The sequence below is a fragment of the Mustela nivalis genome (genome assembly GCF_964662115.1).
Source record: "Mustela nivalis genome assembly, chromosome: 4".
Taxonomy (NCBI): Eukaryota; Metazoa; Chordata; class Mammalia; order Carnivora; family Mustelidae; genus Mustela; species Mustela nivalis.
The window spans coordinates 928,774-953,663 of record NC_139023.1 but is presented as its reverse complement, the minus strand read 5'-3'; the positions used below and the strand labels follow the sequence as shown (position 1 = coordinate 953,663).

Below are 24,890 nucleotides of genomic sequence, written 5' to 3'. Positions count from 1 at the left end.
TGCTCTGGGGGGGCCCAAATTCACTCAGGTGGAGAGACCAGGATGAGAGGCGCTAGGGTCCCAAACTGACGGCCAGCCTCAGGCTTCAGACACAGGAATAAACCAGGCCTCAGACTGCTTCCGGCTGTCAAGTCTTCCTGCTGAGACCCAGACCTTGCGGAGCAGAAGCGAGCTTTCTGGGCCATGCCCTGTCTGAATTTCTGACCCCTGGCCTCTGCAAATGTAGTGATTTTATGCTGCTGCATTTTCTGGTGACTTGTTCAGCAGCCCCAGTAATTGGAACAGTCACCCAGTGAATTAAATGGTGCCAAGCAGGGGACAGACCTTTCCTCCCCTTCAGTATAGCTGGGCTGGGAAAGGACTGTGCCAAAGCAGCAGTTTGAGCGTGGAGATGACCTCATTCCTCACCCCTCCCTCCCTCCTGACAGTGGCATCTCTTGTTCTGCTAGACTTTGCAAGTGTCCCCATCTTCCCAAACACCCAGGCCCGGAACCACAGGGTGTCTGATTTTTTCCTTTCCCTTCACCCTCCTGACAAAGACAACAAGTGATGCCCATTATTTTTTCCCTGGTGCCCACACCAATTTGTTCCTTCCTTCCCATCCCTAACGATGATCAGTATGATAGGAGAGTCCCCTGTGGTTTGAGACCACTGTCTCCTACCAGGGAAAGCAAAAGGTGAGACCCAGTCTGCCTCTCGTGCTCTTAGTCCTGAACCGACTTTGTTCCTGTGTTGGGCCCAAGACCTTTTCCTCCAGCTCCTCTTAACTGTCCCTGGCTACAAAGCTAAATTTGGCTTACAGAAGGCTAGTGGTATTAGACAGCGCTCCGATATTGACTGTCAAGTAAATCCCTTCGTGCTGCTTTCTCTAGAAATACTCATGAGTCATCTTGGATTCTTACTTTTTAAAAACAGGAAAAAAATGGGAGTTTTTTAGGTAAGGATCCGGTTATCCCTACTATTTTATTTTTGAAGCTACATGAGTGGAAGTCTGCCACTGACAGAGTTTGTATACGATTATTTCAGGCCTCATTTAGAACATGGATCTTTGACATGTACTAGTTACAGCAGACACTATAAGAAATAACCCTTTTTATAATCTAGAACTTCCTTAAGACACAGAAAGCTGTTTGCTATGAGAAGCAGGAGAACGGTTACATCCTCTGAAATCTCACTGCATTACCATTGTTTCCTAAATGCCTTGAATTTTGAGCGGCTCACATTTTTTTTCTGATAGAGAGACCCTGCGAGCAGGATGGGGAGGAGCAGAGGGAGAGAGAATCTTCGGCAGGCCTGGAACCCATGCGAGGCTCCATCTCCCTGCCCTGCGATCATGACCTGATTCAAAACCAAATTAGATGCTTAACCAACTGAGCCACTCACCCACCCGGAGCAGCTCATATGTAAGACATTAAATCTTTAAAAAAGAGAAAAAAGGAAAAGGGGGGACACTACCAGGCCAAAAGGCAGACGCTCTCCTCCCCATAGAGTAGCCATGGGCTAGAGGATTATAGCCTGAGCAACTGACATGCCAGTGTTCCAGTGAGACCATACTCCTTGAAAAGCCCCCGAAATGAGAGTAAAGGAAGAAAAGAGAAAGAACTCACCAATTTGCTCTGAAGCTCAGAGTCCAAATGTAAAGACTCACAGCCCCACGTTGGGAGCCATATGATGAAGTTCTAGAACCTAGGTGAGGTTCAGTGGGCTGAGGTCCGGAGCCGATGACCAAGAAAGAATTCTTGAGACATCTTTGGTGCAAAATGGTGGTTTATTAAAACACGGGGACAGGACCGTGGACAGGAAGAGCTGCGGCTGCCCCGGGTTGTGAGGGATGGCAGGTTATGTACCCTGCAGTTGGGGAAGGTGAGGGGAAGGGAGGTTTCAATGGAGTTTTCATATGCTAAAGAGGGCCTACAAGGTGCCAGGCTGTCCCAGGCCTACCGGAGGCCTTGCCCTTGCAGCTGGATCAATGTTGTCTTTAGACCAGCCATTAACATTAAGATAGTTGGGAGACTTTTTGGTGGGTTGTCACAATCCTATCAATCGTCTTTGTTAGTGAGATTTAGGACATTTCTAAGCCAAGGGAGATTCCTGTCTAGCAGGATTGTGAGCTCTTCAAGTTAACTATTTGCTTATTGTTCATGGCAGTCAGGGCTGCCTGAGGGATGCTACACATAGGACTGAGGGGTAGCGGATGGAGGGTGGGGTACAAGGCGCCAGCTTTTGTTTTGTCTTCAGCCAGCCTCCTGCTCCCTCATCACTAACAGAACCGTCAAGAACCACTGAGCAGTCTACGAGTTCTTAGCTGTCGGTGACGGTGGCAGAAGCATGTGTGGAGATGAAGCCTCTGTCAGCCAGGGTCCGAGTCATAGCACCAAGCGTGGCCCCCTTGCCAACCCCTGGATACACACCTCGTGTGAGAAGTGAACATAAGTTTTATTCCTTTTATTTTGGGACAGCAAAATCCAGCATACCCTGATGGACACAGTGCTAAGCAAAAATGAACCAATGTTCCATTCTCTGATGAGGGAGCAGAGGCTGGCTGAGGACAAAGCTAAAGCTGGCACCTTACACCCCCTCTCTTCCCAACCTCAGTGACATGTGTGACATTCCTCAGGCACTCCTGGCTGCCCTAAAAGGAAAACAAATAATTAACTTGTAGAGACAATCCTGCAAGACAGGAGTCTCCCTCAGTTTACAAATGTCCTTATCAAAAGCCCAACTTCCGGAGGCAAGCAACTCAGTTCCTAAAGCCCTAACATCACCCTCCCCTCCATAAAACTGAAGGAGGCTGAGGGGAAGGAAATGTAAATAAAGTTAAATTTCTTCTAAACCTAAAGCTCATTGACAAGGATGTGTAACAGGAGGACATTCCACCAGGAAACTCCCAACTGTCTTCATGTTAGTGCCTCATTAGAGGGAAAAACCACCTTGGCTTGACAATAACCAGGCCTCCAGTATCCTGCCAGTCTTCTTTACCGTGACAGCTCTTCTGAACACCCCTTTATCCTCACCTACCCAACTCCTGTGTATGTAATCAGCCACTTCTCAGGATAGCAGGGCAGCAGCTCTTCCTGCCCATGGGTCCTGTCCCCTTGCTTTAAGAAACCACCATTTTGCAGCAAAGATGTCTCAAGAATTCTTTCTTGGTCATCGGCTCCGGACTTTACCCCGCTGAACTTCACCTAGATTCTAGACTTCATCATTCTCCATTATAACCAGCAGAAGACCAAGTCTAGCATATGAAAGTTTCAGTTTCCCACATCAGGGGCAAAGAAGACCCAGAAAGAGGTGGTAAAACTTCACCTCCCTGTCAGGTCTCTCCATTCAATAAAAAACGATGGAACCTTTGAAATGTCAACATTGTTCTAGAAACATCTCTCTCCCAACTAGGAGGAGAACTTTTCTTCAAGAGACCTAGTTGGACTACAAAAATGAAGCTTAGTTTATTACAGGCTTTGTTCTCTGGGCCACCTGCATCAGATCCTTCAGGCGTGCTCATTCCAAACACAGAGACCTTGGTTTTGGCTTCTAGCTTCCTGTGGTTCTTAACTCCTAGGAAGTACTGTAATCTTGATCTTGATTTATGTGTGGCCTAATTAAAAAAAACCCTCTTTGTCCTTGGGTTTCTGCCACTGAGCTGCTAAAACTCTAGAAATTTCCTGAGTGACAGGAGTGACTTGTGTTATTCATTATAAGCCCAATCTTATGCTAATGAGGTCACTTAGGGAGGGGGCCCCCAGATAGGCTCAGGTCACCAGAAGACTAAGGGATTAGACCTCTTGACCAACCTCCAGAAGCAGATGTGGGGGGAGGATGCTGGAAATTGAGCCCTATAAACTCTTGCACAGAGAGATTCAGAGAGCTTCTGGGTTGATGAACATGTGGGAACATTGGGAGCATGGCATGCCCGCACCCCTCCCCTTCCTTGTCCTGTCGCTTACTTTTGGTTGTTCTTGAGTTATATCCTTTATAATAAGCAGGCACACGTGTTTTCTGGAGTCTGGGAGACTTTCTAGCAAATTATCTAATTTAAAAGGGAAGGGAGTTGTGGGACATCCCTTTCCCCACCAATTTTATAGTCATGCAGTCTGTGGGACTGGCATTTGAAGTGAGAGAGGGCAGTCTCGTGGGAGTGACAATAACTCTGGGTAGTGTTAGAACGAACCAAATTGTAGGACATCAGGTTGGTGTCCAGAGAATCAGAGAATTGGCTGTGGGTGTTGGAAAACACCCTAGAGATAGATATGCTACCCCCATAACACAAGTATAATTTCTGGTATTTTTTAGAGATTTTGAGAGAGAGTGAGAGAGCATGACAGTGGGAAGGGCAGAGGGAAAGGGAGAAGCAGGCTCCTGATTGAGCAGAGAGCCTGATGCAGGGGCTCAATCCGAGGACCCTGGCACCATGACCTGGGCCAAAGGCAGATGCTTAACTGAGCCACCCAGGCATCCCTTCTGGTTTGTTTCTGGTTAGGTTTTTGTTTTGGCACGTGTCAGCAGGGGGAGGCTCAGAGGCAGAGAGAAAACCTCCAGCAGACTCCCCACTGAGCACAGAGCCTTGCAGCAGGGTCTCCATCCCACAACCCTGAGAAATTATGACCAGAGGGGAAACCAAGAGTCGGAGGCTTAACTGACTGAGGCATCCAGGTGCCCACTGAAGTGTATGTTCTGCAGAATGTCTGATGGCCTTTACACATGCATTAATATTACAGAAGAAATGTTAGTGTAAGAGACAAATCATAATTCTGCATAAAAGAATTTTATTTAGTGGTCAGATCCCAATGAATAATGCCAGTCATTGCTTGATTCTGCTAAAATGTGCTATTTAGATATACTTAAGAAAGTGTACAGTGCATCGCCAAAAACTGTTTAATTTGGATTGTGCAGAGTAAAAGAAAACTTCATAAGTCTTTGTTTTCTGATTAAAATTTCTTAAAATATAAAAATGAAAAAACAAACCCAAAGCAGTATTCAAAAATAATAAATGTCACCTTGGACTATGTACAGTAAGATGCCTCTTTCCTAGCAGAATGTTCTCTGCTTCTTGATTCTTTCCTCACATTTCACGTATCCCTCGTAGGGGTTCTCATCCCCATCTGCTCCTACTCTCGGATTTCTTCCATTCTTGCTTGCTTGAAACAGTCATCTGCTCACTCCTCTTTGACTCTTTCTCTGGTACTCCTTTCTCCTGCCCTTAAATACCAGTCATTCTATTGAACAGACATTTGTTCAGCACCCATACGTGCCAGGCACTGTGCTGGGAGGCAGAGAGAAACACAGAGATGAAGAGTCACGAACCCCTTCCTCAAGAGTCTGAGTTTGGGTTGAATTAAAAAACAGCGTTTTTCACATTACATTCCATGAAGTCCCAGGCTCCTGGGAAGTACATTTGGGGACTTTCTGAAACAAAGTACATTCACGGAGAGTCTGTCAACGTGGCCCACTCCAGGGCATTTTGAACTTAGAATTCTGCTCTTTATGAAGCACGGCCCCCAAAGCCGAGGCCTCCAGTTTGCGTTCTAAACTCTGTGCAGGTGGAAAGTGTACGTTGGGCAGCAGGGGATCAGCTGTGCCAGTATTGGGTGGGAAGGGGTGATCGTTTAGCTGGTTTCTATAAATCCCAAGTATGAATAAGCCCTTAAGCCACCACCCCCAATCAAATACTAAATTTGAGCTACAGATACAGGTTAAGAAGCTCTCCCTTGATCTGGACTTGTAACAAGATACTCTAAGACCCCTTTTATAAAATGTCCAGCAGGAGCTCTTTTTATTACCTCCACAAATATTTCTTTGTGCTTTTCTGTGAACATTTTCTTAGCTTTGAACCTTTTTAAAAGCAGCAAATGAAGCCTGCAGGTCACTTTTTTTTTTTTTTTTTTTTTTGCTTTTGTCATGGTTGAACCCAAAACAAGCTCAGCTCTTGCACTTGGCCTACATCTTCTTTGTCCATGGGCCTCAAGAGACCCACGGTAGTTACTTAAAGAAAAAAAGAAGTTAAACTATGAACTATAAAACAAAAGTGGTACATAACATACTACAGAAGCAAAAATGACACCACACCCTCACTGCCCCCATCTTGTCCCATGCCTGGCAGACCACACCCCTACAAATATTCACATTTGGAAATAGTTCTCAGTCACAGTAAAGTCCAAATCACGGTGATGGGCTAGTAGCCTACTCCCCTCCTTGACTCCACACAGCCGACCACCGAACCATGGTGAAAGGAGTTAAGTTCCAGACCCCAGACCTTTCCATGGGTTACAGGGGTCCCATGACTGCAGTTTCCATCCAGTCAGATGATCCGCAGTCTGTTCAGGAGTCTGAGTGCCAGATTCAGAACTTCCTCATGAGCTGGGTCCGAGCCCTTTGGATCTGAAGGCCACTTTGGGAGTTGGCATTATTCCCGCGTTACACGTGGCCCGCCCTACTGTGGCAGGGAGATCACGAAGTCTGAAACGTGTGAGAGCATGAGAACAGCAGAGAGTACTGGGAGAGAGAGGGAAAGGAGAAGTGATCATGCACAGGCTTCTGGCTCTGTCGTGCATGTATTTTCAGTGTAAGCGTGTATTTCAACACATAAGGGCTTGTGCTTTTTCCACTAAAGACATACCTTGCCCTGAAAAGCTCATTTGGCAGATGTGGCCATGAACGTGTGGGTGGAAATGTGTGAAGAGGTTCTGTACCGAGTCCCGTGGGTGCGTCCTTGCGGCTCCTCCCCCCAGCGCACCCACCTCACCGGCCAGGAGAAGCAGCCGGGCTACACCTGGTCGGTTTGGTACTCAGAAGCTTCGGACAGGCTTTCGGAGAAGCTCAGGAAATTCTCCTGGTACTCGGAACACACAATCTCGTAGCGGTAATGCCGGAACTCCACGGCAAAAGTGCCAAAGTAAGACAGGAAGCACATGACCAGTCCCCACTGGACCCGGGCCGCATACATGTGGATGCCTTGGGCCATGAGGATGAAATCTGGGGAGCAGCAGTCAAGGAAAGGACCCCCCTCAGCCGCATCGAAACTGGGCTCTTTTCTGGACCGGGACAGGTGACCAGAACTCTCGCTCTGCCCCGCACCGGCGGAACTCGGCTTGACGGCTTGCTGAACTCGCCCCCTGCACGAGTAACTCGAACTCAGTACCGAGCTCTGCCCTCGTGTGGGACGGCGTCTAGGGGCCTGCATGAAAAATCGAACTTAGTCCTCACAGCAACCCTATTATCACCGGTTCGCTTAAAAGCGGGGAAACCGGTCACAGAGGTGTTAACCGTAGAGCTGGAATTCAGGCAGCTCTCCCGCCGCCTAATAATCTGGGAGATTAGCCAGAGGATTAAAATTCCAAAAAACAAAACAAAAACAACAACAACAACAACAAAAAACGTCGGCCAGAAAAATAAGTGTATGTTTTTAAAGACCAGTGCGTGTGGCCGTGGATTCGCGGTCACCATTGTACCTGCAGAAACCATCCGAACACACGAAATCACTAGCGGCCGACCACCGTGGAGGGGCGCGTCGTCTTCTGCCCAGCGCCCCCGCAGGACAGCGACTGAGGCTCCGCGGCCTGATCCCCGCGGAGCGTCCACGCCGCCGCGCCGCCACAGCATGTGGTGGCGGCGGGGACGCGAGGCGTCAAGGCTGCAGTCCGGAGCCAAGGGGCCAGGCCCGAAGTCCGTGCTCGCGGAGCCAGCGCTGCCCGCAGGCCTTGCCCCGGCAGCCGCGAGTCTGCCGAGAGCGGGCGGCGGCCTCGCACAAGGCCCGGACCCGCCCCCGGCGCCCCCGGGGACCCAGCGAGGCTCCGAGCGCTCCGAAACGACGGGGCGGGGCTGGTAGACGCGGAAAATGCGAACGGACGCGAGTCTCCGCCGGGCCTGGGGGAGGCTTCGCAGCGCAGGGCTGCGGGAGCCGCGGGGGAGGGGCTGGGCCTCGGCGGCACAGTCTCCCGTGTCGCTCACGGAACCCCTCGTCGCGCGGCCGCCGCAGCACCGTTCCGGGCTGGACCCTCCCGGCCTTGTCCTCTGAGGTGCTGCACAACCTCAAACACCCGGGCCAGCGGCCGTCGGGGAGGAAAAGGAAGCGAAGACCCCGAGCTGCGGTATCTGCGGCGTCACCGAGCCGCCGCCGGGGTGGGCGAGCGCTCCAGCCGCGCCTGAGCAGGAGCCGCGAACCGGGCCCGGCGCGCGGCCTGTGCCTACTGCTGTCGCGCGAGGACTGAGGCGCAGCCTGGGAGAGGGCTTCGGGGGCCCGGCACGCGCTGCCTCGTCCGCGTCGCCGACGCGCGCCGGCCCCCCCGCTCGGACCCCCCCGCTCGGACCCGCGTCGCAGCAGCGGGGAACCCCGTCGCCTTCCGCGGGTGTCGGGAGGCCCTGTCGCCGCCAACACTGACGAGCGCTCGGTCCGAGGGGCTGACCCGACTGGCCGCGCGGGCACCGGCCGGCTTCGATCGGGCCTCGCCGCCGGGAGGTGGGGTCACCGCATCCCCCCCCCCCCCCACACACGCTGATCTGGTCTCGCGGGATCGGGCGGGGTTTCTCGCGTTTCCCCGGCCCGCCGCTGGCGCGAGGGGCCGCTCCCAGGGTGCGGCCCGGGAGGCCGGCCGCGTTCTCCTTTGCCAGTTAAGTGACAGGAAATAACCGCGGCCCTGATCACGTCGCTAATTAGCCTTGTTTTAAGAGGGAAGGGAAAGCCGGCCGCCCTCTCGCGGCGCGTCCGGTGCCCTCCGTCACGGGGACGCCGCCCCCACAGACAGCATCTGCAGGCGGCGGACCCGCGTCGTCTCTGGGTGAGGAACGCGGCCGCGCGCTTTCGCCCTCCTCGCCCTCAGGGCCGGCGACCAGACCGTCGGCCGGGCGCTTACCGGCCTCTCCCCGCACTGAAAGGATACAGAGGACCACGCAGAGGGTGACGGTGGCGGCGAGCACCACGCGCGGGACGCCCACTCTCCGCCCTTCGTTCTTGATGTTCACCCTGAGCGTCAGGGCGGCCTGGATCCAGCAGGTCAGCGTGCCGAAGCCGAAGGTCAGGGACGTGCCGACGTTGTGGATCTCCTCGTCGTTCGTGAGCTGGGGGCGGGCAGAGGGGGCGCGTGAGGGGGAGACGCGCAGGGACGCGGCCGCCCGGGGAGGACTGGGCGGGCCTTCGTCGTCGCCGGTTCTTGCCGAGTGTTCTCGGGCCTGACCTCGGAGGGCGGGAGGCCGACGGGCCGCCCCGGGCCTCGGAGCACGCGTGCGGCGCGAGCACTGTGCGTGTTCGTGCGGCGCGGGAGGCCGTTTCCCGCACGCGTGCGCAGGCACAGGAGGGGCCGCGGCAGCGGGACGGGGCGTCGGGGTCTGCGCACGCGCGCCCCGGGCGTCGCTCTCCACGCACGGCCGCGTCGCTACGGACGGAGCACGCGCAGCTGCGGTGGGCAGGGCGGGGTGCGGGGCGCTGCCCTTGTGAGAGAGCCGCCACGCAAGAGCTCCCGCAGTCGCAGGCCCGCCAGCGGACATTCGTGTCCGAACTCTCCCTGTCACGCAGCGAACAGGCGGAAGGACACCCGTCCGCGCGATTCCATTTTGAGCGTCACAGACGCGAACTCTCCAGATCGTCGCCTACGGGTGTCGGAAAGCTCGCGGGCCCCTTTTGCTTAAGTGTAGTGGCCTCGGGGCGCCTGGGGTGCTCAGTCAGTTGAGCCTCTGCCTTCGGCTCGGGTCATCATCTCGCGGTCCTGGATCGAGCCCCGCAGCGGGCCCTCTGCCCAGCGGGGAGCCTGCTTCTCCGTCTCCCCTGCCTTGGCTCGCGCTCGATTTCTCAAATAAATAACTAAATAAATAAAATAATCTTTAAAAAATATATATACACTGCCCCCTTGAAACATCTTGAGCAATTATATATATATATATATATATTTCTTTTTAATGTTTTATTTTTTTTTATTTGACAGAGACAGTGAGAGAGGGAACACAAGGGGAGTGTGTGAGGGAGAAGCAGGCTCCCCACGGAGCAGGGAGCCCGATGCGGGGCTCGATCCCAGGACCCTGGGACCATGACCGAGCCAAAGGCAGACGCTTAACTGACTGAGCCACCCAGGTGCTCCGGATCTTACTTTAAATAACAATTCCTCAAATTAAGTTTTATTTTTAGGAAATTGGTTTTCCATGCTATACACAGTCTATTCATTTATTATCTTAAACTTAATTTAAAAAATAGATTATCGGGGCGCCTGGGTGGCTCAGTGGATTTAAGCCTCTGCCTTCGGCTTAGGTCATGATCTCAGGGTCCTGGGATCGAGCCCCATATTGGGCTCTCTGCTCGGCAGGGAGCCTGCTTCCTCCTCTCTCTCTGCCTGACTCTCTGCCTGCTTGTGATCTCTGTCAAATAAATAAATAAACAAAATCTTTTAAATAAAAAAAAATTGATTATATAATTACATGGTTCAAACTTTAAAAAATGATGGAGTACAGATGGAAAACTCTGTCTGCCATCCCATACGCTAGCCACTTGGTTTCCTCACAGGCAACTAAGGTGTTGTTTCTTGTGTGTTCTCTGTACATAGTCCAGAAAGTGTTCTCCTATGTCACGTGATCACTCATGGTTTTGAGTATTTGTGGTGCACCAAAACAACCCAATCTCTGGACTTGAGGAAAGACGGAAAGGTCTCCTCAGTAACTTCCATCCAGGCCCTGGTTGAGAGAATTGGTAGTGAGCATTGGGCAACATGCTAGTCCCTGCAGCACAAACCAGCACAGCCACTCAAGTCTTGATATGGGATGGGACCTAGAGTAGTAGAATAATGAGTGGGATTGCTTGTCAAACGACCCATTGATTCCAAAACTCATTATTCCACGGCCTCTCTGTTCTAGGTGGAATGCTGGGGAACAAGTTCTGATATAATGAATTATCAGGACTGAGGGGTGGAACAAGAGACAGTCTTAGAAAATCCACTACCATATTTTTTTTGAATGCCTGTGCCATTTGGATTTTACTCCACAGACAGGGAGAGGTGTGAGGATGGAGGAAGTTTCTCACCAGGGTATAAAACACAGGCTGGAGGACGGTGGGAAGAGAATGGAGCCAGGGGAACTGTTCCAGTGCAGGGGAGCTCCTTGTCTGCTTACAGATGGAGTCATTTGAGTCAAGAGGCAGATGATCGTATTAGCAAGGGAATTTTTTTTTTTTAAGTAGGCTCTATGTCCAGTGTGGCGCCCTGCACGGGGCTTGAATTCATGATCCTGAGATCAATACCTGAGCGGAGATCAAGAGCCAGATACTCAACCAACTGAGCCATCCAGGCACCCCTAGGGAACTTACTACTAAATGTTGTGACCTTGGGCTTCTTAATGTCTGGGCAGAAGAGTTAGTGCTAGGACATCTTTATACAAGTCCTATGTGTTCTAGAGAAATTCTGGGTTTTCAAACTTGAGTCCCACGTGAGCTTGCTGATATAAAATGCGAGCTTTCATCCAAAAAGGATGTTCAGTGTTTAATTTTAGAAAGGTCACGATCCTATTAGTTTTCTAGTAAGTTCCATTAGGAGACAGTTTGCTCTGAGAAAAAGAGTAAAGCACTTTGAAATCCTTTGTAGAAGATGCACAGCGATTGGAAAGGCTACTTCTCCCCGTAGCTGTGCTGTCCTCCCAGTGCAGAGGGAGCACCCTCACACGTGTGGTGCGAACACAGGTACACGGGGGCGAAGACCAGAAGGACTGACTGCTGAATGATCTGTGCTTATTAGGAAGCACGATTGGCATTATTGAAAAGATTCATGCAGAATCAGTGGCTAGGTGAAGAGGAAGAAGGAGGTGAAAAAGGCCAAATGAAGTACCTGAAAATTACCAAGTAAGGTCATTCCAAAGGAAGCCAGACACAGCGCCACCAATCCACTAATATTCAGCCATGGATTTAAAACCTTGGGCTTCAGTTGTATGAAGCGCAGAACAGCTACCACGAGAGCTGGGGATTTAAAAAAAAAAAAAAAGGTTATTTAAAAATCTAAACCATGCAGCTAGACTTGGAGGCAGAGTTCTGAAGCCCCAATGTGCAAGACTAAACTTTTCACCATGGTGCGGTTTTACATCTCTGAAATGGCAGATAGCTTTTAAAAGAGATTTTTCACGCGATGCTTATGATTATTTGGATGTTTTATTATGCCTATCCTGAGGGAGGCAGAGAGCAGCTGAAGCGGCAGTGCTATGTTATTTGAGGGATGCAAGGATGACAGAGCTGCCACAAGGGTGGTGCTCAGAGTTCTCAAAAGCAAGGTCGGCCCAGTACCCACTGGCTTAGGAGAACATCACAGAGGCCTTGACGCAACAATTATGACAGGGAGAAAGACAATCCATGGCTCGGAATTCACGAATTCACCACCCCTTTAGTTTCACAGTTAGGGGAAGGAAGACAGGGAAGAAGACAGGGATCCACATCCAGACACGGTGGCTGGTCCCTGTGCCAGAAGTCATTCCTGGGGACACGAAGAAGACAAGGCAAGTGTACAAATCCCTTGATTGCTGGTTTATTCCCTCCTCCCTCTAATTCTATGTGGAGGTGTCCACTGTCATAGGACAAGGATAGTTGATCTAACTTAGAGGTGTTACAGTAATGATTTATTTAGCTGATTATATTAAGAAAGCTTGATTTTTCAGTGATGTTACTTTATTTTTTAAATTTTATTTTTAAAAAAGATTTTATTGAGAGAGTGAGAGAGCATGAAGGTGGGGAGGGGGAGAGGGAGAGGGAGAGAAGCAGGCTCCCTGCTCAGCAGGGAGCCCAATGTGGGCCTCGATCCCAGGACCCTGGGACTGTGACCTGAGCTGAAGGCAGATGCTTAACCAACAGAGCCACCTAGGGGCCCCGGTGTTACTTACTTTAGAAGACCTCTCCATCATTTGAAGCAAATTGTTACAGGAGAATCAGAAAGGTTGAAGGAATTACCTAGATTTAAACCTGACTCTTTTTTTTAAGGTTTTATTTATTTAAGTAATCTCTATACCCCATGTGGGGCTCGAACTCATAGCCCTGCGATCAAGAATCACATGCTCTTGCAACTGAGCCAGCCAGGCATGCCTCAAACCTGATTTCTAATAGTAACCTTCAGGACAGTACATACTCAAGCCACGAATATAAGAATCTCCTTTTATTAACAGCTTAGTGCAGGGATATTTTCATATTTAAACAAAAAGCGGGGGAGGTTAGTCTATGAATAAGAGGAAAAAAGTAGGGGTGCCTGGGTGGCTCAGTGGGTTAAAGCCTCTGCCTTTGGCTCAGGTCATGATCCCAGGGTCCTGGGATCGAGCCCCGCATTGCAACGGGCTCTCTGCTCCGCAGGGAGCCTGCTTCCTCCTCTCTCTCTGCCTGCCTCTCTGCCTGCCTCTCTGCCTGCTTGTGATCTCTGTCTGTCAAATAAATAAATAAAATCTTAAAAAAGAGGAAAAAAGTACTTGCAGCTAGCATGAATTATATCTACAAATAAGGAAATACACTTTTTACTTCCTACGACAATTTATTCTGACATTAAGGTGTAACAGGGAAGATGACTAGAAATTCAAGAATTATCCTATTTATATAGCAATTAAGTAGGTAATTAGTTGCTAAAAGTTTTTATCTTCATTCCCTATTAGGAGTCATTCATAAAGAAAACTCGTCCATAAATTTGCATTTCCTAAATCTGCTGAATGTCATAGTTTCAAGCTACAAAGTTAAGCTCAGCAAGTTGATTTTCAGTCCAAGTATCTCTGATCCAAGAGTGGAATACAACCTAGTTAAGATTTGCATTTTAGGGCGCCTGGGTGGCTCAGTGGGTTAAGCCGCTGCCTTCGGCTCAGGTCATGATCTCGGGGTCCTGGGATCGAGTCCCGCATCGGGCTCTCTGCTCGGCAGGGAGCCTGCTTCCTCCTCTCTCTCTCTCTGCCTGCCTCTCTGCCTACTTGTGATCTCTCTCTGTCAAATAAATTAAAAAAAAAAAAAAAAAAAAAAGATTTGCATTTTAGAAACAAAATAGCAGTAAGCCATAATTTATAAAATTGCAGATTGTTCAGCTCTGATTTAGCTTTTAGTATTTTTATGTTTCATCTAATTCCCACTGGAGTTCATAGAATTTATAAATGACACTTGAGTTGAAAGAGTCCAAACCTAATGGTTTGAAGGACTTAGTTAGAAGTTGTGATATATCTGATGTCTAGTAATAATGACAACAAGTATCCTAGAGGGTGAAAAACTCAGCACAGCTTTTTCTGCTTTCTAGGATGGGCACAGGAGGAAGAATTAGAAGAAATTTCACATAAGCCCTCTGACACAAAGTGATCAGATTAAAGTGGTCACTAGATTGAGACCAGAAGCCTCAACACAGGGCACCATGGGAGACACTTGCTATTAATTGTGTGTGGATATTAGGACATAATGACAAAATACCAAGTTAGCACATTTCATTTATTTTAAAAGTGACTAATGAGTGGCTCAGTTAAGCAGCTGCCTTCGGCTCAGATCATGATCCCAGGGTCCCAGGACGGAGGCCAGCATCAGGCTCCCTGCTCAGCAAGGAGCCTGCTTCTCCCTCTGCTGCTCCCCCTCTGTTTGTACTCAATCTCTCTCTGTCAAATAAATAAAAATCTTTAAAAACAAAACAAATCTTTAAAAACAACTTAAAAATATTAAAATGACTAGTGGAAAGTATTACTCTAACTGCTCTCTAGATGCCATTTAGGTTGGGGAGGATAGGATGGTACTACAACTTTGGCTTAAGCCCTAACCTACTGCTGAAGCAGACACAGATGGCTTTCCATATTGACCTATCTGGTCAGTTTGTTTCCCTGTTCCCAGAGCAAGAGGGTCAGTGGCCATATTCTGTGCTACTAATTTCTGTGCTACAGGACATGTGTCATCTTCTGGTCCCAGCCTTCCCCCTTGTAATATGATGATAAATCATCTGATCATGAACAGATGATGAAATTAAGCAGGAAACAGAAACCTATTTGAAGACATGAATTCAACCCAGCAGTCCTAACTTCCAGAACAGCAGTCCAAACACCACACTCTGCCCTCTTTACCTACTAACACCATTATTAATCAGCTCTGACTAGGCAAATTTTCCTTTAAAGATAGATTGTATGGGCAACTGGCTGGCTCAGCCAGTGGAGCATGTGACTCCTGATCTCAGTGAGTTCAGGCCTCATGCTGATCATAGGGACTACACTGAAAAAAAAAAAAAAAAGATTCTAATTGAAGTTTTAAGGTGGAGATTATAAGCTTCTGGTCCTTTTAACAGTTTTATTAGCAGGTTTAATGGAGGCAGATTCAGATTATTGGTTACAAAGTCCTTTTCAACCAAGTAGTGATTTAAATATACATGCTTGAAAAAGACTTCGGGGTAGTGGGATGATTTCAAAGCTGTCTTTATATGTGCTGACCAATTTTATACTACATTAATGTTCTGATCAGAAGATATGTCTTTTAGTTCCATTAAAAAATTTAGATTTTAGGGGCACCTGGGTGGCTCAGTTGGTTAAGTGTCTGCCTTCGGCTCAGGTCATGATCCCAGGGTCCTGGGAGCAAGCCCCGAATTGGGCTCCCTGCTCAGCGGGGAGTTTGCTTCTCCCTCTCCCATTCCCCCTGCTGGTGCTCTCTCTCTCTCTTTCTCTGTCAAATAAATAAAATCTCTAAAAGAAATTTTTAGATTAACAGTTTTAGAAAAGATTGTTAAAACTTACCCTTTTGTTGTTTATGGTATTTGGAATAGTCCTTTGCTATATAAGTATCCCCTATTATCTATTTTAAAAGAACACAGAAAGTAGAATAATTGCTTATTTTCTTTACTAAATTTCTTACTGTGAGGCTGACTGGAGCTTTATTTTTATTTATTTATTTGCTTTTGAAGTGGGCTCCACGCACCCCTGGGGCTTGAACTCACAACCCTCAGGTCAAGAGTCCCACACTCCACCGACTAAGCCAGCCAGGCACTCCTGGTTGGGCTTTTAAACCTGAAACCCAAAATAGCAGCTCTTCCTCGAAGTACTAAACTGGTGCCTGGCCAGATGCTTTTTTCATTTGTTTAGTTTTATTGTTTATGCATCAATAATTCCTATTTATGACTGCAGTAGAACATGGCAATCAATGTGTTTTAGTTGAGGTGGGGGAGCAGCTGCTGTTAGGTGACTGAAATCATCCAGCTATCAGCTTTATCCTCACAAAAGACAGAAAAGATTGTTCCTTTCAAGAAATTTGTCTTAGGTCTCCTCCCCCACCTGCCCCCGGGGTGGGGAATAAAAATGTGGATTAGGGACAAAGTGCATAACTAATTGCATAAAGAAAATAATTGAGTTGGGTCATTGATTAGTACATTAAAAAGATAGAAGATCTTTGCTAGCTAGCTGATTTTAATAAATGCTACACTGACTCATTTGTAATTCTAGATGGCTGCCAAAAAGCAGTGACTTATAGGCAGTCCAGGTTATTCCTTAAAGCTAGTAATGCTGTCTACAATAACAGTCTGAGGTCTAGCAGGGACTGGCCTGGGGAGACAAAAGCCTCCTCCACTTTGAGCAGGAATCATTAGTAAATGGATTCTTTTTCACTCCCAGAGTTGATAAATAATTGTTAGTTTCCTCCCACTGTACACTAATCTTCATCAGTTTGTGTCTACCAGATGGCACTGAAAATGACAGAAGATAGTAAAGAACACTTCAGAGCAAGAGCTAGTAAAGGCCTAAGTGTCTCTTGCTGGAATGGGAGGACCAGCGGATCAGATGATGACAAATGTCATCTGGAAGAGGGGAGCTGGTTTTCATTACTTTGTTTTTGGAAATGCTTTTCTAATTAGTTAATCATAAGCTTTATAACTGGATACATTTGTGAGCTGTGCAAATTGGCATTTTGAAGAGTACACACTAAAGACTATGGGGAAATATCATATTGTCTTCAGAACGTGAAGGAAGCAATATGTGGCTTCCAGCATGTTCATTGGTGTCTTTAAAGCCCAAATGGAGGACAAACAGCTTGTGACAGCTTTTTAATAAGGACAGTCTCCTGTGTCTTGTGAGTAGATGAGGTGGTATTTGCGAAGCACTTAGCATTGTGCCTGGAATATGGATGACTGCTATTAATTATTGTTATTACTGCGCCCCGTGGGGAAGCTCATATGATGAGTAGGTTCCGACCTTCAGGCCTACGTGGTATGACTACAGGCAAACTGGGAAAGGTGCCTGACCCTGGGATTCAAGAAATCTCTCTCTCTCTCTGGCCTTTGTGTTCTCTTAAATGCACATAGCTCCTTAGCAGTCATTCAGGCCTTGGTGTCAAGAGGAGGGGAAAAAAGTGAGAATTAAACCTCGTGGTAGCTGAGGCTGACGGCAGGGAAGACAAAACCTGATAGGCCGGGACTGGAACTGGTGCCCAGGTGTGCATCAGCTGCAGCAACTACTACCTTTTCCAGAACTGGGGAATAGCCAGGACGTGAAAATCCTGCCTACCAAGGGCATGACGAGGAGAGCTTCTTCCAGACTCAGCAGCTTCGACATGAGGGTTGTATCTGACCTCCTCCTTAGTGGTGGCCTGGCAGTCCATGCCTTCCAGAAGACTTCCTGCTCAGGCAAATGGGCTATGTTCTGGGGACACCTGGGTGGTGAAAGGTTTTGACCCACACAGAGTTAGCTCCAGAGAGGAACTTTAGTAACTGTAGCCAAGTCCCCCATTTTGCTTCTCATCGAACTCGACAGGTTCAGGAGAAGCATTTTGGGCCTCCGGTACATTCTCCATGTTTCTCATGTTTTGAGCCTTCTAAACTAAGATTGTGCCCGTGTTGCCTCTTGGACGAACCATCTCCCTTGATTTTCCAGTAATTTCTATAGGTCTTTCCTTTTCCAACAGCAAACATTAAAAAATATCTTAAGAATGAGTAGGATTTTTGGGGGATGGCGTTCTACATAGAATAACAGGTCATCTCTTTGGGGGACAGGTGCTACCAAGGCTGAAATTCTCACCATCCAAAAGAACTATTTCCAGAGAACTGTTGTTGAAAAATTTAGCTGTCACTGGCCCATCCCCTACAACATGCCAATAATGATATTAGCTGACCCTCTGAAAGACACTGAGGAGACTGGTCTTGGGGAGAAGGTATACAAGGGGGAAGTGGAAAGGGACAGAGATGATGGCTGGTTCCCTTGATCCTCGGAAGGAAACACTCACAGAACAAAGGGGACAGGATGTGAAATGATGGTCTTGGACCCGGAAGGGAAAGTAGGGAACGGGGACCAGACCTGAGTACCAAAGATTTCTTCTTTTTTTTTTTAACCTGCATCTCTGTTTGCCATCCTGGTATGTGTATATATGTACAGGAGACAGTGTCACCCATGTTCATGTCGGCCTGGGGATTTAAAGACAGTGTCTCCACATGTCAATATTTATCACAAAGCCTATGCATTTGGCATCCTTGCCAGTGAAGAAATACATACTGCATTCTTTTTAATGCAAAGGTATTATAGGACACTACATTCTCATGCGGGAATTTTATGACAGTCTTAAAGTATTTCATGTGACAAAAGATATAATGTCAAGAATACATTGAAATGATAAAGATGATAAGGGGAAGAGAAGGTGTAAGGTAAGCAGGGTGAACACGAAAGTATAAGAAAAAGACCCTCGAAACAAAAAGCCAGTGTTAGCATAACTGACGTGATACAACAGCAAATTATCAGCTAAGCCCACCATGCTTTTGATGTTTGGAAGGATTTAAAATAAAAAAAAGAAAGCTACCGAAGCACATGAAGCCCTCTTTTCATTCTGCTTACCTAGGAAGGCCGCCATGTTCATGACTTGACTAAACACGCAGCTTGCTGGGGGCTCGTCACCTGCAATACTTGAAAATGATGACGTGTTTCATTATTGCCATATGAAAACCTGTCACCCGCAACGGGCTGAACGCCTTTGTCCCTTTAGAATTCATATGTCAAGATCCCAACCCTCAATGAGATGTGATGAGGAGGTAGGGACTATGGGAGATACTCAAGTTATGAGGGTAGAGCCCTTCCGAGTGGGATTAGTGCCCTTATAAAAAGGATCCCAGGGAGCTACCTTGACCCCTTTCTGCCGTGGGCGGACACGGTGGGAGGATGGCCATCTATAACCCAGAAGAGGGCCGTCATCAAGACCTGACTGTTGGCGCCCTAAAATTCGACCTCCAGCCACCCAAGCTGTATATAAATAAATTTATTTTATTTAAATTTAAATTTATTTAAATGTATTTAAATTTAAACTTATTTAAATTTAAACAAATTTTTGTTTGTAAGCCACCCAGTAGCCCAAACTAAATCACTCTCCCAACTTCTAGCATCCAACAGATTCAAAGGGCTATTGAGTTACCTTATATAAGGTGCGTGCTTCACACCCGGTTTCCTGGAAAACCAGAAACATGGATTAAAGTATAGTTATTTGTGCACAGTTTAATCACCAGTGGCAGAAGTTTTGTTATATCCATTCATAAACAATGAATTACCCAGAGACTGACTTTACCTTTCAGCTGAATTTAATGGGAAAATTTTGTCATCTTCCACAGCTATAAAGTATCTGTGAAGAAAGAACAAGGAATGTTTATAAAACAAAATTTTAAAGACTCATTTGTTGCCCAGTTTTACTAGACTAGCCACATTAAATCTTATGCATTATTTCTATGCATTATTATCATGTTTACCTATAAATCACTTAGCTCCTTAAAGTTCAAATGTGATTGTTATTTCTGTTTCTTGAGTTTTCAAGACACCCTGCCAAATTGATGGTAATCATTATAATCTGGAAACTGGAAAACAAAGAAATAAGACCTAATAACTTTGAGCAACCTAAAATTAGAATTAAAAAATAAAATAAAATTAGAATTCAAATTGTCTAATTTCTCAGGAGTGTGTCCACCTCTCTCAATGAAATGCAGGGAGCTAAAATAATTTGCTGGAAGGGAATTGGCCTTGAAATAAGCAAGTGTGGGCATCCTTTAGTGATAAGCCGAGACTTAAAATGTAATGATACCCATTTTATAAACATACCAAACCCAGTCACACTGAATGATGCAATGAACTGTGAATGGAATCTTTAGCAAGTGGGAATAATAAGCAAATCTTGCAAATAATGAATTCCCTATCACCAGTTTATAGAACGTTCATTATTGAAAGAACACGGGAACACAAAAGAAAATCAGTATTCTTCAACTATCTGCTTGGTGTAATCTATTACTCGCTCTTGCTATTTACTTTGGGTAATAGAAGAAGGGAAGGCAAATGGGGACTTTAGCAAGGTCGAATTAGTAAACATTATTTTAAAGTATTTAAAAGACACTTAGATAGCTATGCCCTACACTATCAAAATGACATTTTGATCTACACTGCACCCGAGTCCTTAAATAATTAAGAGAATACTCACACTATCCATAATCCAGCTGAAGTAAACAAAGTAAATACAAGAGGTAAAAACATCCATACACTGCATTTCTTCCCATCCATGCCTGTACCACTGAAATAAAATGAACAGACATTAATAACTAAGGCAGAAATTAAAAATTCCTTACCCTTTCCGGGTGGGAAGGAAGTTAAAAGAAGTGTATTTTATGAAACCATGATCCAAATCAGTCTAATACTGCCACTTATGCTTGTGGAAATCCCTTGAGCAGGTAACAAGGATGACTGTTATCTAGCATTAGCTTAAATATTTCAGAGCCTTAATGAGAACTAAATGGGAAACTTCTCACAAACACAGTTATCCTGAGAGGAGCATCAGTATTTTTAAGCAAGGACAAAGGGTTTAGGTTAGGACGTACAGAAGGCTAGGAAACCAAGGCTTATTCCAACCTACTTTTCGTGCGATTATTAACAATTATGGATTTATGGCCCTGTGGATCTGGCATGTACATATGTCTACAGCTTGGTAGACAAGAATGCTAGAAACAGATGCTTACTAAGTACATTAGCAGTCAGGAAGAAATGACAAATGCTTTGCAAATCTGAACTTTTCTCATGACATGATATTGAGCAGCTATCTCTGAAGACTCTAAAGATGAATGTTGGGGAAAACAATGCTTTGTGAATACTTTCAGACTAACTCCAATGAACACAAGGGGGGACCAAGAACAGATGTCAGGCATTTTGGATGTTATATTTGAAAGCAAAAATAAATGCATAAAAAGATTCCCCACAAGTTGGAAGTGAAAAAGAGAAGCCGCCGGAGTGTCTATGAGAAACTGACCTCCACAGGTGACCTGCCAACCAGAAGAGTTATGTAATTAGTAGGTATCTCTAAGGAGCTATCACTGCTCATTATTTTGAGTTTTCTAGTGAACCACCAGCTGCTTACAAGTTTGAACCAGCACTGCCATGTATTTGAGCACCTCCCTATCTGCCTTTGCACACTGACACTCCCAAGTCCTGGATCAGAGAACTAACATGACCCTTCCTAGAAGGTGGTGACCCACAAAGTGTCAGGAAGGTCTCGGTTATCAGAAGTGACCTACCTGATAAAGTAGATCTTTTGGGTGAGGGGACACACACCTGGACCTAATAATGTGTCTGTGATCAGTTGTGGTGTGTTCTCCACAGCTGTCCGGGTGGGATGGATGTTAAATAAATGACGGAAGCTGAGAGTTGAAATACGTTAGAACCGCTTTCAGTCCATTTAATCCAGTCTACTCCAGTCCAGTCCACAAGGATGGACGTCCTGCTTGTGCCACATACCATACCAGGAGGTGGGAATAGCTGAGGGGACATCTCACGAATACAACTGCTTCTATGTAATAGTCTCTTCACTATGGAGAAGCTGTTGTAGGAACCAGCAGGGCCTGGCTACAGTTTATGTAATGTGGGAGGAGGATGAACGTTTGAAGCACACCCACTGTGGCTAGTCAGTGCCTCCTCATTTATTTCTGACCAGAAAGCTATGGGCTTATAATAAAGCTATCAATTTTGTTAACAAAAATAATTTCATCATTAGCCAAAGATGTAGCAGGAGTACAGAAAATGGGAATGCGGACTGAGCACATAAACCAGTTCTTCCACATCTGGCCCTGCAATCAGTTGCTCTGACAGGGTGAGCACAGATGAAATGGTTACACTAGAGTAAGAGTCCAGAGGCCTAGTTCTCAACCTTAACGTTGCCAGTAATCAACTCTCTGGGTCTGGGCCAGTTACGTACCTAACACCATTTCCCCATCTTGCTTCATAAAGACTGGGTTTTAAAAGAGGGAGGACATTGAAGACTGTGGCCTCACAAGAGAGGCAGTACCCTGGAGGTTAACCCAAGCACAGTGTCTTCTACGTCTGTAGTAACAGAATGCTCCGGTGCACGGAAAATCACCAGGCTGCAGGGAACCCATGCCTCTTGACCATTTTTACAGTAGTCCAGTGAATAAATCAGTGCCAACGCATTCACACACAGGGGAAATACGACTGCCAAATGGACAGACACTCACATTGGTTCCCATTTCAGAAACTCTCTTTGAGCAATCAAAATGTGGAAGCAGGAAAGTAGAAAAAAGAGAGTTGAGAGAACTCTAAGGCCCTGGCCTCAAACTGTAGTAGTTCTATGTGCTCAACTCCTCTAAAGAGAAGCAGAATGGTGGAATGGAAATGGTGTGGTGGTGCATTGGCCGGAATCCACCTCTGTCACTCACTACTTGTGTGATCTCAGGCTTGGGGTTTCATCTCTTAAGCCTTAGTAAGTATGCTGATAACTTCGTATTTGGTAGGGTTGTGCTAAGGATTAATGACGATGCAGGTAAAGCACTTCACACATAATACATGCTCCGGAAATGGCAGCCGTGCCAAGCAGATCAGTGCCTATGTTAGGCCGAGGTACTTTCCCACCAAGGCAGGGCTCAGGACAGCTTCATACTATCTTCCTCTCCTGGCTCCTGCTTTTCTCGAGGAATGCAGACATCCTTCCTGATATCCTTTGATATCTTTCAGTATGCATTGCTCTTCTTATTTTATTGTCAAAGGTTCTCAGATGGTTAATGGCTATTGTCCTAAATTATTTTGTTTTATTGTTTCTTTTTTTTTATTTTTAAAGATTTTTATTTATTGGAGGGAGAGAAGAGAGAGAGCACAAGCAGGGGAAAGGCAGGCAGACAGAGAGGAAGAAGCAGGCTCCCTGCTAAGCAGGGAGCCCCATGTGGGACTGGAGCCCAGGACCCTGGGATTATGACCTGAGCCCAAGGCAGGTGCTTAACCGAGTGAGCCATCTAGGCGCCCCTAATAATTTAATGCTCATAGGGCAAATTTTGGGAAAACCATACTGTATTGCTTGCCTAATGATAGAAGAAATTGCCAGTTTCTTAAAGGGATGCCTTGGGAGATAAAAAGAATAAGTCTGTGGATAGTTTTATTTTTAGTTTCCAATGAAACTGCTGTGGAGCTTCTTCTGAATTTTACATCGGCTACACCATTCTCGCAGGGGTGGTGATAATGGCAAATTCACACACTGTTTTAAGAAGTAATACACAGAGATCCTCTGTATTTTTCTATTTCCCCAATGGTAATATCCTGTCCAAACATAGTATAATCAACAACCAAGATACTGACACTGATACAGTTCTTGACTTCATCCAGATTTCACCAGTTTTATATGTATTCCTTGCTAGGTGTGTGCATTTAGTTTTATACAATTTTGCCACCTGTGTAGATTTGTGTGATCACCATAGCAGTCCAATAAAGAACATACAGTTGTTCCTAAAAGGGGAACCAATATGACAGGAGTTACATGACCTCAAGAATTCCTTTTTTTGCTCTTATAACCACACCCACCTTCCCCTCACCCTCCTTTCTAAGTTCCTGGCAGTTCTTTGATTGCTCAAAGAGAGTTCCTGAATCCTGTCTCCAGTCTATAAATTTTACCATTTCAAAATGTCATACAAATGGAATCATATAGTATGAAACCTTCAGGATTGAATTTTTTCCACCCAACATAATTCCCTGGAGATTCATCTAAGATTTGTGTTTCTCAATAGTTTGGCACCTTTTATCGTTGGGTAGCATTCTATGGTATGCATCTACAAATTTATTCATCTATTACAGGACATCGGGTTGTTTCAAGTTTTTGGTTATTGCAAATAAAGAAACTATAGAAAATTAGCATATGGGAGTTGGTGTCAATGTAAATTTTTATTTCTCTGGATTAAATGCCCACAACTGCCAAGTACTGGGTTGTAATAATTGCATGTGTAGGTTTTTTTTTTTTTTTAAGATCTTATTTATTTATTTGAGAGAGAGAAAGTGTGCACATGTGCCAGAGAGCATAGGGAGGAGGGGCAGAGGGAGAGGGGGAAGCAGGCTCCCCGCTGAGCAGAGAGCCCGATGCGGGACTCGATCCCAGGACCCTGAGATCATGACCTGAGCTGAAGGCAGATGCTTAACCCACTGAGCCACCCAGGAACGTCTGCATGTTTAGTTTTAAAGAATCTGTCAAATTTTTTCCAGAGTAGTTGTATCATTTTTCATTCCTACTAGCAGTACACAAAGGCTCTAATTTCTCCACATTTTTACCAATATTTGTTATTTTCTGTTTGTTTACTAGTAGCCATTTGATTTGTATTTCCCTAATAATCAGTGAGGCTGAGTGTCTTTTCGTGTGCTTATTGGCCATGTACAGATCTTTGGTGAAATGTCTACTCATGTCTTTTGCATATTTTTAAATTGGGTTTTTTGGTTTTTCTATTATTGAGTGGTAGGGGTTCTTTATATATTAATAAATATATTAGTTAATCCTTGGATATTAATCCCTTGTCAAGTATATGATTTACACATTTTTCTCCTATGATGTGAGTTGCCTTTTCACTCTGCTGATAGTGTCCTTCGATGCACCAAAGTTTTTAAGTTTGATGAAGTCCACTGTATTTTTTTATTTGTTGTCTATGCTTTTGATATTCTATCCAAGAAATCATTGTCAAATCCAACATAATGAG

The 24,890-nt window shown here is 46.1% G+C and overlaps 1 protein-coding gene across 3 annotated transcripts in view; it reads right to left on the bottom strand.

Annotated features, from left to right (window-relative positions):
- Nucleotides 1-4,740: 4,740 nt before the first annotated feature.
- TMEM150C (transmembrane protein 150C) overlaps nt 4,741-24,890 on the bottom strand; it is a 68,477-nt gene continuing 48,327 nt past the window's right edge. For 2 of the 3 annotated variants that reach the window (XM_082726525.1, XM_082726523.1), the window contains exons 2-8: nt 20,363-20,452; nt 19,466-19,519; nt 19,316-19,348; nt 18,745-18,812; nt 11,793-11,920; nt 8,874-9,051; nt 4,741-6,969 (exon numbers count right to left, since the gene is read on the bottom strand). In XM_082726525.1, coding sequence (XP_082582651.1) covers nt 6,761-6,969; nt 8,874-9,051; nt 11,793-11,920; nt 18,745-18,812; nt 19,316-19,348; nt 19,466-19,519; nt 20,363-20,442 — 750 coding nt within the window. In that variant the 5' untranslated portion in view covers nt 20,443-20,452 and the 3' untranslated portion in view covers nt 4,741-6,760. The remainder of the gene's footprint in view (nt 6,970-8,873; nt 9,052-11,792; nt 11,921-18,744; nt 18,813-19,315; nt 19,349-19,465; nt 19,520-20,362; nt 20,453-24,890) is intronic. The other variant, XM_082726524.1, reaches the window with a different exon arrangement.